The following is a 14,141-nucleotide window of genomic DNA, read 5'->3' as shown; positions in this document are numbered from 1 at the left end:
ACCGAGCACTGGGAGAGACTGTCCAGAGAGGATGTGGAGTTTTACTCGCAGAACCGTCTGGTCGCGATTCTGCGCCATATGCTCTGGGACGGCCCTGCACGAGTAGAGAGGTGAGACCGGGTGACCCACGGGTGTCTCTTGCAGCGTGACCCATTCCGTGATTCTGGGATCATGACCAGTCCTCCCAGTGGCGCCGTCCCAGCGCGCCCGTGTCACCGGCTTTGGGCTACACGGAACGACTCAGCCGCCTTGCCAGGCTGCCTCTACTCGCGCCGTCCGCGAACCAAGGGGACGTCCGGTGCATCCTCAGCTTGCCACGCCCGGCCGCGCAGTATTTCTCTATTTTTTTTTTCCTCCTAGCGGAGCCAAAAGCCGCCCTTTGGGCCTCGCTTTGGCGCGGAGTGTGCTGATTGGTCGCTTTGAACGGGCCCGGCGCGGCGCCATTGGCGGAGCGCGACGGGCGGCCGGTTCGAATGCGCGGTGGCCCCGCCCCCAGCTCTCGCGGCGGACGTGCCTGTGCGGCGGCGGCTCGTGCGGCGCGCGCGCAGCGGCTCCGCAGGTGAGGGGCGCGCGGTGGGGCCGTTGGTGTGCGCGGCCGCGTGAGGGGCAGGGGGGAGGCGGGGGAGAGGGGTGCACGCTCCCGAGCCCGTGCGGGGATAACGCGGCCACCCGAACCTTCCCAGTTTGCGGCGGGAAGCGCCTTGGAGAGCCGGGCAGGGAACTGGGGAGCGCCTCGGGGAGGGTGGGAGTGGGGCAGGGGCTGGCCTGCATCGAGCGGGGCCTGCGCGGCGAGCGGACGCTGCCCGCCCTGGCCGGAGCTGGCAGCCTCCCGGAGCCGTAGGTAACTCAGATCTGCTCGGTATCCGTAACCTCTCCGAAGCTGGTGCTGGTCCGGAGCAGCGAGGGAGGTGTGGGGTGCCAGACCTGGCTGCTGCCTCCGCGTCCCGCTCTGCCGGCTGTGCGGGGAAGCTTGCCCAGTATCATCCTGGGTGTTCCTGGTGTTCCCTGGCTTGGCCAACACCCGCTTCCCCGATTTTTATATAGTGGCATTCCTATCTGTTTCTAGCTTATTCCTCTTGCTTGAGTAGTTAGGTAAAAGTGATGAGTAGGATGCGCTTTTTTCAGTTCCATGGAAGAGCTTTTTTCAAAGTTTTTTAAATTATTTTTTTTGTCCTTGGAGTCATTGGCCACTCGTACTTTGGGGTGTAGTTTTTCTAGCTGGAATTCTGAATAAATGTATTCTGTGTTTTTGTTGATGAAAACAGTTAAGCGCTTCACTTTGTATCTTAATTATGTGAGGTACAGCTCGCAAAGACTTGGCATAGGTTCATTGACTTGTCTGTGTTCAGGACAACAACTGTTCACCTTCATTTTCTGTTTCTTTTTTCCTGTCCATTTCAGGGTAACCACAGCAATGGATGATTACACAAAAATAGAGAAGATTGGGGAAGGTAAGTATGGGGAGCAGTGAGCTTTTAAATGCTCTACAGTTTGAGCTATGAAGTATCCCATAAGCTTTGTGCACTCTGCCTGTTGCAAGAACCACTGAGATTCAACCAAGTGGCTAAATAGTGGCTTAATTACTATGGTAGTTATTTAAGTATGTAAAAGCTTTCTTTTCTTTCTGCCCCTTTTTTTGAAAGTGACATGGTCTTTTTAAAACAACTGACCAGTGTTGAAAAGTGTCTGCCTTCATTTTGATGGCTAATGGTATAACATTTCTCCAAAAGGGAGAAAAAATACGTTCTGAGTCCTGAAACCAGCTTACAGTTTAGGAAGCTCTTCCATTTCTCCGAGTATGAATTTACCAGTTGCCCCTGAAGTTGTGCAATGTGTTGTTTTGCTTGGAGCTGCTGGTAGGGAGTAATATTTTCTGGATTGTTCTGCTCTGATTGTACATGGGTAGTGTGGGTGTCAAGGGAAAGCAAGATGGTAAAGCTCTGTGGACAAGTGAATTTTTAACAATTATTGTATGTTGAGGCACAAAGAAGACGGCTTACAAAGAAGATGGCTTCAATGCAGATGTTAGTCACAACCCCTCTGTTACTGGAAATCCAGCCTGTGTTAACTGTATAAGTCAGTATGTTTTATAACACATTACATAAGACTCTAGCTTTAAGTAGACTTGAAAATTTGAAGTACATTGCTCTGAGGCAATAGCAAAAGGTGTGCTTGGTTCTTGCAACAAATTTTTGTAACCAAAGCCTTGTGTGTGAATCTTTCTGAAATAAACTAGTTTGGGCTTCATGACAAGGATTAATGCTTCAAGAAGGGTAAAAAGAAAAGGCTTACACTGTCTTGGTTTGAGGGTTCTGCTTCTGTGAACACTGATAATTAAGATGGATTGATTTGAGATTTACTATTGGTTCCAATTTCAGCTTCTGCTGAGACCAACAGCACTAGTCTCTCTCCTGCACTGAGGATTGTGCCAGAGGTATTTCTACGGCTCACATCCAGGATGATTGGATCTCAGACTGCAGAAGGAGCACTACTTCCATTTGCAGCTAAACTGTTAGCATTTTAATATGACGTATCAACGGCAAAATCATAATCCTTTATAATGATCTTGCCTAAAAGTCAATCAATTTGAAACTCAAATAATATCTGATTTTATAACTACATCTTCTAAATATTCACCTTTCACACTTAGGCTTTTAAATACCCTGTTCTAAGAAATGCTACGCTTCATGGGTGGCATGCTTTAAACAAAGAAAAATATTGCTGAGTTAAACTCCACACCTAAGTAGTAGCTGGTATCCTAAACCAATACTTCATTTTTAAGGACTTTTCCTACATTAGCAGCTCGTGTTTGCAATTAACTTTTTTTGTACCTGGAGCTGGTACTTCCTATATTTGTTTCCGTGTCTTTTTGTTCAGGTACCTATGGTGTTGTGTATAAAGGTCGTCACAAAACCACAGGCCAAGTGGTTGCAATGAAGAAAATACGTCTAGAAAGTGAGGAGGAAGGTGTTCCAAGTACTGCTATCCGAGAAATTTCTTTATTAAAAGAGCTGAATCATCCCAATATAGTCTGGTATGCATATACTGGTATTTAGCTAAACTCTTGCAAGGGCACTAGGTCCCATCAGATCATAAGTTATTTTTCCATTCATCTAGTGAGGTGAGAACCTCTCTGCTTAATACAGTGTCTGCTTTGCAGAAAATAGTTTAAATTCCATATTTATGCTGGTTTTCTAATTAAGCCTTTCTCATGCTGCCTCTTTTCATTCTAGGAATCTAACAATTTTTTGTTAATTTAGAAACTTCTGCAAGTTCTTTTCAGAGAGGTCATTGTGAGAATGGAGGCAGCATACCTCATGAAAACTGGCTGAAGCTGTTATTTTAGGTAGTTTCAGAAGTTTATTTAGCACATTGCAATAGACCATTTGACTTCAGTGTTCTGATGTTCCTCCCTGCTGTTCTGTATCAGGAATTCACATGTGTTTTGATGCTGTCATAGCTAGCACTCCTGAACTATGAGTGAAACTTCCATCAGTGACATGTAAAATTGATTGCAGCTATTGTCTTCCCTGTAACAACTCTTCATGCTCTTTGATTCAGCAAAATACTTTATTTTACTGTGCCTTAAAGCTGGCCGACTTTCTACATTGAGGCACTACAGCCAGGTAATGTCTCAATGTATGTATGCTTGGGTTTAGGAACCCCTACACTCTAATAAGGATGAAGAAGATACTTAAAAATGTGTGCAAATCCTGCTGTATCTATTAGATTCCTATTAAATATTCCCTTAAGCCCTCCTAGTAATTCAGGCTCTGCTGTGACAAGCCAGCTTCAAAGAGAAGCTAGGCATCAACACGCATAGGTGGGATTTTTTTTAATGGCAACAGTATTTTTTCTTCACACTCCTGTGTCTGATCTGAGAGAACATAAGTTTAAGAGGAAGCATTTAGGAGTTTATCTCAGTTTGATAATTTCAGATAAACTTGATTTTCCAGATGACAGTATAACTCACTAAGTCTGTTGTGTGATGACTTAAGGCTTCCATAATAGGAACCTGGAAATACCAGCTTGTATCCCTGTTGAGAGAGGAAATGTGAGTTCATGCATTTTGCAGTGGAAGTAATTTTATTCTCAATTTTTAGTCTTCAGGATGTTCTCATGCAGGATTCAAGACTGTACCTCGTCTTTGAATTTCTTTCCATGGATCTCAAGAAATATTTGGATAGTATTCCATCTGGCCAGTATTTGGAGCGTTCACGTGTTAAGGTAATGAGGACGATTTCTTATCCTAAAATGGAATTTAATTTAAAGATGACCTACTAAGCTATAAGCAGCTCTTATTTTCAGTATAATTAACTCCTTGAAGAGATACGGAAGGTTAAATAACCAGCTGTAGATAATAAGGTGAATGTGAGTTCTGCTTTCAAATGCCACTTGAAAATCTTTTAGTTACTTAGATTAAACTATGTTAAAACTAATCTTCAGAATTAATTTGTGTAGCTTTTTCATTGATATTAACTCAATATCTGCAATGCTTTGGATCTCCATTTCTTGCTGCTTTGGGGAGAGCTAATGAAGGGAACACCTTTGTGCTGCAGGACACTGACATGTACTAAATATAACTCCTTTCTTTTTCTTCCCACCTCATCCTTTCTAGAGTTATCTGTACCAAATTTTGCAAGGTATTGTTTTCTGCCACTCAAGAAGAGTTCTGCACAGAGACTTGAAACCTCAGAACCTCCTGATAGATGACAAGGGGGTGATTAAACTGGCGGACTTCGGATTGGCCCGAGCCTTTGGAATTCCAGTGCGGGTTTATACTCATGAAGTGAGTTGGGGCGTACTTCTGGTGGTTTGGATAGTGCCTACTTGCTTCCTGCTAAGAATTTATTCTGAATCAGCTAAAAAGAATCAGTTTTTTTAAGCCATAAGCTAACAAAACTATGAAAACTATGAAAAAGTTGTTTAATTTTCCAAAACACTTTTCCACCTCTTTGACTGTGGTTTCACTCTATGGTTCCAAAGCATTTTATGACTCCCACTCACAGTGAGTCAGATGGGATGCAAACATGTTGCTCACTGTCTCATAAAGATGTTTTTGCTTTGCAAAGCACTCAGGTTTGAGGGGTTTTGTGTCTGGGTGCCAAAGGATTCCTGCTCTTAGGGAAGTCATGCAGACAGCTGCTTTTCTTGTAGTAGAAGCTACTGCAATGGAATTGGTTTGTCTACAAATGAAATTTGAAACTAGTATAACACTTTCACTAGAACTTCTAGTACCGGCTATTTTTAGAAAAAAAAATATGAATGCTGCTTAATAATAAGCCATCATTTTTTGCATTCAGTTAAAGGACTTGATTCCACAAATTTAACCTTTCCTTGTTCCACAGGTAGTGACACTGTGGTACAGGTCTCCAGAGGTGTTGCTGGGATCTGCTCGTTACTCTACTCCTGTAGATATCTGGAGCATAGGGACCATATTTGCTGAGTTGGCAACTAAAAAGCCACTTTTCCATGGGGATTCCGAGATTGACCAGATCTTCAGAATCTTCAGGTATGTAAGGCTGAACCTTTCCTTGCTACCTGTGTGGCATCACACAACAGTTTTGTGTAGTTAGAAGTGTAATAGCACATAAAAGATTTCAGACTAAACTGCTTAATATTTTGCTTACATTTGCACAGAGCTTTAGGGACCCCCAACAATGAGGTATGGCCTGAGGTTGAATCCCTGCAAGACTATAAAAACACATTCCCAAAATGGAAACCTGTCAGCCTTGAAACACATGTCAAAAACTTGGATAAAGATGGACTTGATCTGCTGGCTGTAAGTAGTCTGTCATAAACTACTGATTAAGAAACTGAGTGGGGTGTTCGGAATACTCCAGAATACACAAAGCTGTACTTAGTCATGGCTCAAAGGAAAAAATGGAGGTCTTCAAGCTATCAGCAGTGATATGAGCCTTCATTCTTGTAGAACTGACATTCACTCCTTTCACAAATAATACCCAGACTATTTTTCACATGAAGCAATTATGCCTCAGTTTTTTATAATAAAAAAGGTAAAACTTGAATGTGAGAATAAGTCTTTACTTAGAGGTATAAGTGAAGGCTTCTGCCCATGAAGTAGCTGTCACCTTTCTACTGCCAGCACCAATTGTGATGTGGCTGTATGATTCCTGAACCAGTTGGAAATGTTTATTTTATGGTAGCGTGTGGATTAATCTTGGTGGGCTCATCTTGAGTAAGCTTTCATGATGGTCTTAACTGAATAAACAAGGCTAGAAACAGCTGAATGTAGATTAGTTGAGACAAGAAACTTAGTTCAAGTCTCTCTGTAGTGTCTGTCTCAATTGCCCTTACATTTGGAGTTAAAATAATTTTGGCTGTGGTGTATTAACTTTTAATTGCTATCTTTTTGTGTCTAGTGTGAGTTTCCCTTAGTTCTGTGCCCAGGCAGTTAAACTACCACACCAGGCTGTAATTAGCAAGCTCTTCGTCAGTCTTTCCAAGTGCTCTTCCAGCTCATGTGCTGCCACTGTGGGCTATTTTCGGTCACATTTTAGATGTCCTGAGGTATCATACCTTGGTTGTCCTTTGGGTGTTCTAAAGCTGCATTTGTACAGTGCAGACCTAGACTGGGGGGGTGTGGGTTGGGTGCTCTGTGTGTTGCAAGACAAGCTGGCACTTCAGAACTCCCTTGTACAGCTGTACCTGTGTACCTGGCTCATGGCTATAAGCAGTCACAAAGCAGTTCATTACCCATATCGGTAATAGAGCAGAATATGCTTCATGAAGTAGTGTTACCCCAAAAGCTCCAATGATCACAATTTCTCACAGTTTTTCTTGGGAGAATGAGCCCCAGTTCACACTGGCTGCCTGAACATTTGTTGAACAGGTAGTCGTCCTGGATAGCTCTGATCCTTGCAGCGCAGTTGTCTTACAAAGATAAGACCCATGACAGCATCTGAAATAGAATTGTTGTTGACTGTATTTACAAACTAAAATCAATGGAACAGGCAGTAGAATCTTGTTGAAACAGCTGTATGAAAAGGACTTGCCAAGGGCTCATCTGAGCTTAGGTGGGGCTTCACTGTGTGAAGCCAGTGGTTGGGGCTGCTGCTAATAAAGGCAACTAAAAAAAGTACTAGTTCTTCATGGTGTTAACATCATTCTAGTCTCAAAGCATATTAAATTCTCTAAAGTCTTGTACAGTTCTGCCTTAATCAGTGTTGACATTATAGTTTCCTATTGATGCCTGGTGACAGTTGTATTCCTGACTGGAATCCCTTTAAGTTTCCTATGGCACTTTTAAACCTGCAGTATAATTGTAAAGGCAACAAAATGGAATAGCTTGTTCTACAGCACAAGGTCAGATATGTCAATGAAAATGTTTTAATGTTTAATTTTTTTTCTAGACTATTGCAGATGGAATCAGTACGTAAAGGAGCTGTCTTTGAAAATATCTTACCACAAAAATGTGTAATTAAATTGCATGAGTGAGGTTGGGAGCTTAAGACCTTTATAAGCTAAATTACTTTTATGGCCAGCATTCTAAAGTACTTGATGGCTGTCTTCAAAAACTTTGAATTATCAGGACATAAGATGCCAAGAAAAACTAATGTTCCAGACTGCTTCGAGAAGTTTCCTTCACTTACTCTATTAGTTGTAGTGCTAGTAGTCTCAGTGTCACAGCATCCCTTTTTCAGAGAAATTTCCCTCTTTTGAGTCAATTTTGAGAGAACCTTTGGTATCAGAGTTAACTATAGGACACTGTTCTGGGTATAGTTAATGGGAACCTGCCACAAAGTAAAACTGGACATGCAAGGTTAAATCTAGAGGCAGCATTGCATTTGGCAGAAGTTCAGAGAATATAAATGCAAATCCAGTGGTTGAAATCAGCTTGGAAGACTCCCTGTAGAATGAAGTGTAATGACAGCTAAATGTCAAGACTGAATAACTGGGCAGAGTAATACTGGTGAAGTTTCATCCGGGAAGACATATTTGTTGTGCAGACAGGGGAGAGGCAGCTGGTGGAATCCTGTATTATTTTGAATTTGAAATGGTCTGTTCTTTAGTAAGGAGAAATAAAAAGACTTTGCTTGTTTTGGGTCTAGTACAAAACGGCTGAATGCTTCATTCTTTTTTTGACCCTTGTATGATATAAGCTACAGATGCTTTTTTTTAAATGGCTAGAAATCAAATTTCCTCCTGTTTTAGAAACTTCTGGGGCTTATTTTAATGGCTGCAACACCCCCTCTTTTTGCTCTCATCACCTTTATCGATGTATTCAATTGAAGTATTTTATTGCAAAGAGACTCAAGTTTTATCTGTTTTCTTCAGTTCTACCTGTTGTCATCTACTTTACAATTTGGATTTTGAAACTGTGAGCATTCTCTTATTTTAATTTTTAAAGTCGCCAATCTGAGTAGAAGCCATTTGACATCACTTTGTTCAATGTCAGTAACAAAGCAAGTGTAAGACCACTTGCCCTTGTAAACATTTAGGGTTTTAACAGCTTAAAGCTTATTAATTTCCCTCAGTAAGAAGATGAGACAGTTATTGCTGCTTGGTGCCTGGTTCTGGATTTAGTTTACTGGATCTGGTACCCACACACAGGCAAGGGCTTGGTTATTGAGCAAGGTGGTAAATGAGATTCTTCATTTTCTGAGATGTTATGCACTGCTACTGCCTTGTAGGGGAAATAATCCCTCTAACTAAGAGCACAGAACAAAGGGGGGAAATATCTTCATTATTATTATGATGATGATTAAATATCTATCTGTTTAACATGATTTTAGTTCAAATTTCATGAGGAAGTAAATGTGTTTCTTTTTTCTTCCAGAAAATGTTAATTTATGATCCTGCAAAAAGGATTTCTGGCAAAATGGCCTTGAACCATCCATATTTTGATGACTTGGACAAATCCACTCTTCCTGCTAATCTGATCAAGAAATAGGTAGACTTTTGGACTAAATCATCTAGAGTGAAATAATTATGACTACTTTTACTCTTAAGTCAGTAATTTGTATGTCTGTCTTTTTGCTCTTAAGGCTGGTTGTATTCAGTTTGTTTTAAGTGTTATCTAAGTGTAAATATTAACCTGTTAGTGCTGAGTTCAAATACAATGCAAATATTACTGCAATTAATGCAGTCAACTTTCTATAAATAAAGCTTTAATCCCAGTGAAGGACTGAATTTATTTCTAGGCCACGGCTGCTCTGCAGAAGGACTTGTTTTCTTTGGAATGCACTGGAAAGGTACCACTTGGCTGAAAAAACTGCTAATTCAAATTTCTGAATGGTTGTTCCTGCTATGATAGGAAATTCTCAAGTTTGATTTGTTTGTGTCATGTCAGTTACAATTTTACTTGAGCATGGCAATTGATGTGCCAAAGGACATCAGCTGTGAGATATGCTGAAGAAAAGCAATTTACAAGAGTGTAGATGGCCAAACTAATTTTAAGTTTTGAGTTTTTGAAGGTAGCTGCAAATCATTATTTGAGAAAAGTTCCTTGCTCTGTTTTTCTTATCTTGGAGGCCCAAGAATTTACTGAGATGTTTACATGTGAATTCCTAGGAATCATAATCAAACTGAGATGCCACGTGGCTACAGACTTTCCCATAAAGCTCCCTGGCATTTAGCTGAACAGGTGAGAGTATTGTCAAAAGTTCAAATACATTTCAAAGGTATGTACTAATGATGGATTGTGTGTTAGTTTCCAATCACTACCTCTATTCTTTACCTTCAGACACAGCAGTAGGGATGGGGTGTACATCTGGCCTAAGTTTTATTTGCTCTAGGAACAAAAAACTACTAAAGTGCTACTTTCCTTGTTGGTTAGGGGCCAAGGCTTGCAGCACAGTGGGGAGTAGTATTTAAAGTATTTAAATTTCTAAATCAGGTGTGTGAAAGCACTGATATGAACTCTATAAACAGTGAGGTTTGTAGGAGCCCTGTCCTACAGCTGCTGAATCTGAACACTAAAAGCAGTGGAGATGATGACATCTGTCCTGTTCATCAGATGTTTATTGTGTCCATGAATAGCTGAAAGTGTTAGACCGAGCTTTTGTTAACAAGCAGTAATGGTGAGAGATAAATACCACTTGGGGTGTTACTACTCTTCTCTGCAAAGTGCTTAATCTCTAGAATTATTGGAGACTTTGCTTAATGGAATCAATTTAATAGCAAAGCACTGAGTAGGAAAGGTTTTTTGAAATCATACAGGTAAGTTATTTAACTGAAGGCAGGAGGGGAGAAGATTGTGATAGCTGACTCCTTCCTGTTAACACCAGTGGTGAAAGGATGCAATTTCAAGACGAAGTAGGGACCTAATTCGTTTTCATTTGCATGTAGTAACTTGATACAGGCTTTTACAGGCCAAGAGATTTGTAATTGCTGCTGCTAGTTGGTTACCTTGGTGTAGAAAAAGGGGAACCTGCCAGTAACTGCATTATTTTTCTTACCTTCAAAAAAATCACTTTTCCTGCAATACTGGTAAAGCCTTATTTTTGTTTTGTAAGTAATTGGTGTCTTGGATTAATGTGATACTGGGAATGCTTTAGCCTGCCTTAATTAACAACTACTAAAATTTCCAAAGAGTTTTTCAAACAGTAACTCACTCCAAGTCTGCAGTCTTTCTTGTTTACCCAGGCACTATAACAGCTGCTGTGATATGACTGTAGCTCTGAATGAGCTATTATAGTGCTCCTAGTAAATGGGAGGGGCAGGCAAACACAATACTGTCTATCTGCCCCAGGTGCAATCAGGTGCTGAATATCATACTGAGACACCTGACTCACTGTCACAGCTCCACTGTTATCAATGATGCAAAGTTACCAGTGAGGCAAGTTGCATTTCTTACGGAATTGTCTGCCCTTGGTAACTGCCTTGCTGCTTGCACCTAGCATGTGGAAGGTTTGTGATGCTCAAACTTTGGCCACCTAAAACTCAATTTTATTCCAGTGAAAACTGTGTGTACCCTGTACTTTGTGAATTTAACCCACTGTGGGTGATAATCAGCAGATCTATTTATTGATACCTATTGCAGTAGCTTTCTTCTGAATGTTGTAAGAACTGGGGATGAAATTAAAAGCAATCTGCTCCTCTCTAAAATGAAGTTCTGTAATGTAATGTTGCATCAGTATTGCCTCTGGTACTGTGGCTGCTCAGTATCTTGTTTTCTACTAGAGTGTAAGTAAATCCCAACTGAAAATTATAAACCTGGTGTTTTACTTCATTTGTTAGTCCTCCATACCATTAAAAAGTAATACAGGTGAAAAAGTTTTGTGTATACAAGAGTAGGATTTTACATGGGATCAAATTAGGATTTTGGGAGGGGTTTGAGGTTTTTTTAAGTTGACAAGTGTTAGTGCAATGCTGAAGTGTGGGGTAGGTGTAAGTTGTATATTGGTCTAGAGGGGATGGGAAATGTACCTGCTGGAATCAGAAAGAAGACACCTATTCAGTCTGATTACATTTGCTACACTTAGAATTACTTTAAAGCAGCAAGTGACTGGGAACTCACCTGTGTTCCCATGCTGGTATCTGGGGTTACTCCTGAACAGCCAGTTTTGAACAGCATTATTTCCTTTTTGATGCCCACAGACCTGCACAAAGGCACAGCACTACCACTGGCTCTGCTTGATTTTATTTTATATTGGGTTTGTAAAGACTGAGTATGAATAAAGAAACACTGATATACAGGCCTTACTTTCATTAAGCCTGACTATTTATTCTCCACTAAGCTACTTGCCTTATTTTCTGACAAGGTGCATCAATTTATGGAGTAATCTAAGAATTTCTCATTGCTTTGACCATCAGCTTGCTCTGGTTTTACATCTGCTGCATCAATGATTCATTCCAGGTAATGGCTTTTGATTTTGTTCCCAGCTGTATTCCTGTATAAAGCACTGTCTCCTCATGTGTAAATGTCAGCAGGGTACAGGGTGTTCTCCTCTGTTGGGCATATTTTACTTCAGCCTGGCTATTTCAATATATTCTTGTTGTGTTTGAATCAATAGCACGCTACTGGTGCTGCTGCTGATAGATTGAGTGATCTCAAACATGTATCTCCAGTACAGGTGGCTGGCTGCCTATGCCCTGGGAAATAATTAGTGGCTTTACAGGAATAGTAATATTTAGTTCTTTGAATTTAATCAAAATCTTTCTGCTGACCTCTGAAGAGTTTAGATCAGACTGTAGGGGAGATTAGGAGGGGATATTTTAAAAAATATTTTTTCCCCAACTATTTTAAGTGACAACCAATTCTTAAAAAAGCCTGCATACAACTCACAAAAAAAACCCCAAAAGCAAACAAACAAAAACAACAAAAAACACCTGGCCAAATGCAAGGCAAAGTGTTTGACTGAGAGCCAAAACCAGGGATCTGTGTAATTTCCAGCATGGATCCTTGGGCCTGAGGAGTGTGTTTTTCCCATGACAGCTTGGACTTGCTTAGCAAGGCCCATGGGCCCTTCTAATCCATGTGGAGCTGAAAGAGCTTCCCTCTTTTTCATTTGCTCTGCATCTACTCCTTTTCTTTGCACAAGACACATTAACTATCACTTTTCCTGCCAACTGTTGGTCTTTCAGAAGAGAGTGGGTTTTTTTTTGTGTAAAAAAGGAGAGAATTTGTGCCTGTATCATTAAAATTCCTCATTGCCATTTCCAACTACCCTTCAGTGCTGTTTTTCTCCTCTCTTACCTATAGCCTTAAGAGGCATCTCAGATGGATTTTTTTTAAGGCCATTCCCTTTGCCAATGATTAGAGGAAGAACATCACAGTCTAGCCAAGAGCTGGCTTTGCATGTCTTGCTTTTAGTGGGGACTAACAACAAGGAGGAGGGTTACCTAACACCTGAGGGCATCCCATCTCGACTCTTTCATATAAGAGGAGAGCTCTAAAATGCTCCCAACTGGTGGCATGGGGGGATGAAAGGAGAGGTCAATGTTTCTCCCCCTGTAGGTTCTCTCAGTGGATCAGGGCCTGGCAGGCCTTCAGACCCCTGTGGGGATCAGGAAGGATTTAACTAGTTCAAGGCAGGAAGGGAAAAGACTGTGTCTCTTAGTGTCGCTCTTGGTGGGTCATCTTTGGTAACTTCCCCACAGGATCTCAACTTTTTTTGAAAAAAAACCAAACAAACCAGTCTTTGACTTTGTGTGCTTCATTTCAACCCTTTGCCATGTAAGCTGTGGACAGGAGTGTAAATATTCCACAGCTGTTCGTTCTGAACTGTGTTTGATTTGGGCTCTGAGCATGTAAGATTTTGTCTCACAAATGTGCCTAAGACCTGTCAGTTTTTCTCCCCACAATCCACACGTTTCTGAAATATCCATTAACTCGCTGGCTGCAAGAAAGGAGGGGGGCTCTCTTCTCTTCGATTTGTCTTGATCTTTTTTGATTTTAAAACTATCATCTGAGGATGAGGCATTACAACTTCTAATAATTACCTCACACAGCTCAGAATCTCTTCCTGAGGTGTACTGGAACTACTGAATTCCTGGGAAGCTACTCAGCATCCTTTGGTGATGGGCAAAAGGATAAAAAAAGGAACCCAAACAGTGTAGGACATATAAAATTGGCAGATGAATAAGAAAGCTTAACATTTAAAAGACTTCAGGTAATTCCTTTTTATTTATTATTTTTTTAATCTTATGGTGTAAATCTGGTACTTTTCCCTAGATTTAATTTAGTAATTAAATAAATTTTATTTTCTTTCTTAGTATCTGGGGCTTAATATACCCATGTATGAAAATAAAATAATGGAACTGTACCAAAGATTATTTCTGAAGAACTACAAGACATGCAAAGTCCTGATGCATACTTGGGATAAAAGTAACATTTTTTTATTATTTGTAAAGTTAGTGTTGCCTCTCCTTTGGCCACGTGGTGTCACTCTGGCACCTCGGTACTGGCAGCCATGCAGGGGGGCAGGGAAGAGGAGAAAAACTGAATCTCCTGGCTCCATGAAAAATTGAAGGGTATTTATTTTCTGGTAGGCAGCCAGGCTGAAAATAATATCTGAATTGAAAGCCTTTCATGAAACATCTGGGCAGTTAAATTTTGCAAACTTCAAAGATGTCCAGTACTGTACTGTCATACTGATTTCTCTCTTTACTGAAGAATCACTTAGGCTAATGCACAAAAGCCTCTGTAAACACCATTTCATATTGAAATTAATGAT

General features: G+C 40.8%; 1 protein-coding gene across 2 annotated transcripts; it reads left to right on the top strand.

The window, feature by feature from the left end:
- Positions 1 to 488: 488 nt before the first annotated feature.
- CDK1 (cyclin dependent kinase 1) lies at positions 489 to 9,141 on the top strand. Of its 2 annotated transcripts, none has more exons than XM_015632619.2 (8): positions 489 to 559; positions 1,402 to 1,451; positions 2,878 to 3,034; positions 4,104 to 4,227; positions 4,619 to 4,789; positions 5,349 to 5,512; positions 5,641 to 5,782; positions 8,801 to 9,141. In XM_015632619.2, the coding sequence occupies exons 2-8, from the start codon at positions 1,415 to 1,417 to the stop codon at positions 8,912 to 8,914; spliced, it is 909 nt and encodes a 302-aa protein (XP_015488105.1). In that variant the 5' UTR covers positions 489 to 559; positions 1,402 to 1,414; the 3' UTR covers positions 8,915 to 9,141. The 2 variants fall into 2 exon arrangements, with proteins under 2 accessions (XP_015488105.1, XP_018862740.1); XM_019007195.1 differs by lacking the exon at positions 489 to 559 and adding an exon at positions 823 to 841.
- Positions 9,142 to 14,141: the final 5,000 nt, after the last annotated feature.

Source organism: Parus major, chromosome 6 (assembly GCF_001522545.3).
Source record: "Parus major isolate Abel chromosome 6, Parus_major1.1, whole genome shotgun sequence".
Classification (NCBI taxonomy): domain Eukaryota; kingdom Metazoa; phylum Chordata; class Aves; order Passeriformes; family Paridae; genus Parus; species Parus major.
This window is presented reverse-complemented; position numbering and strand designations above follow the sequence as displayed.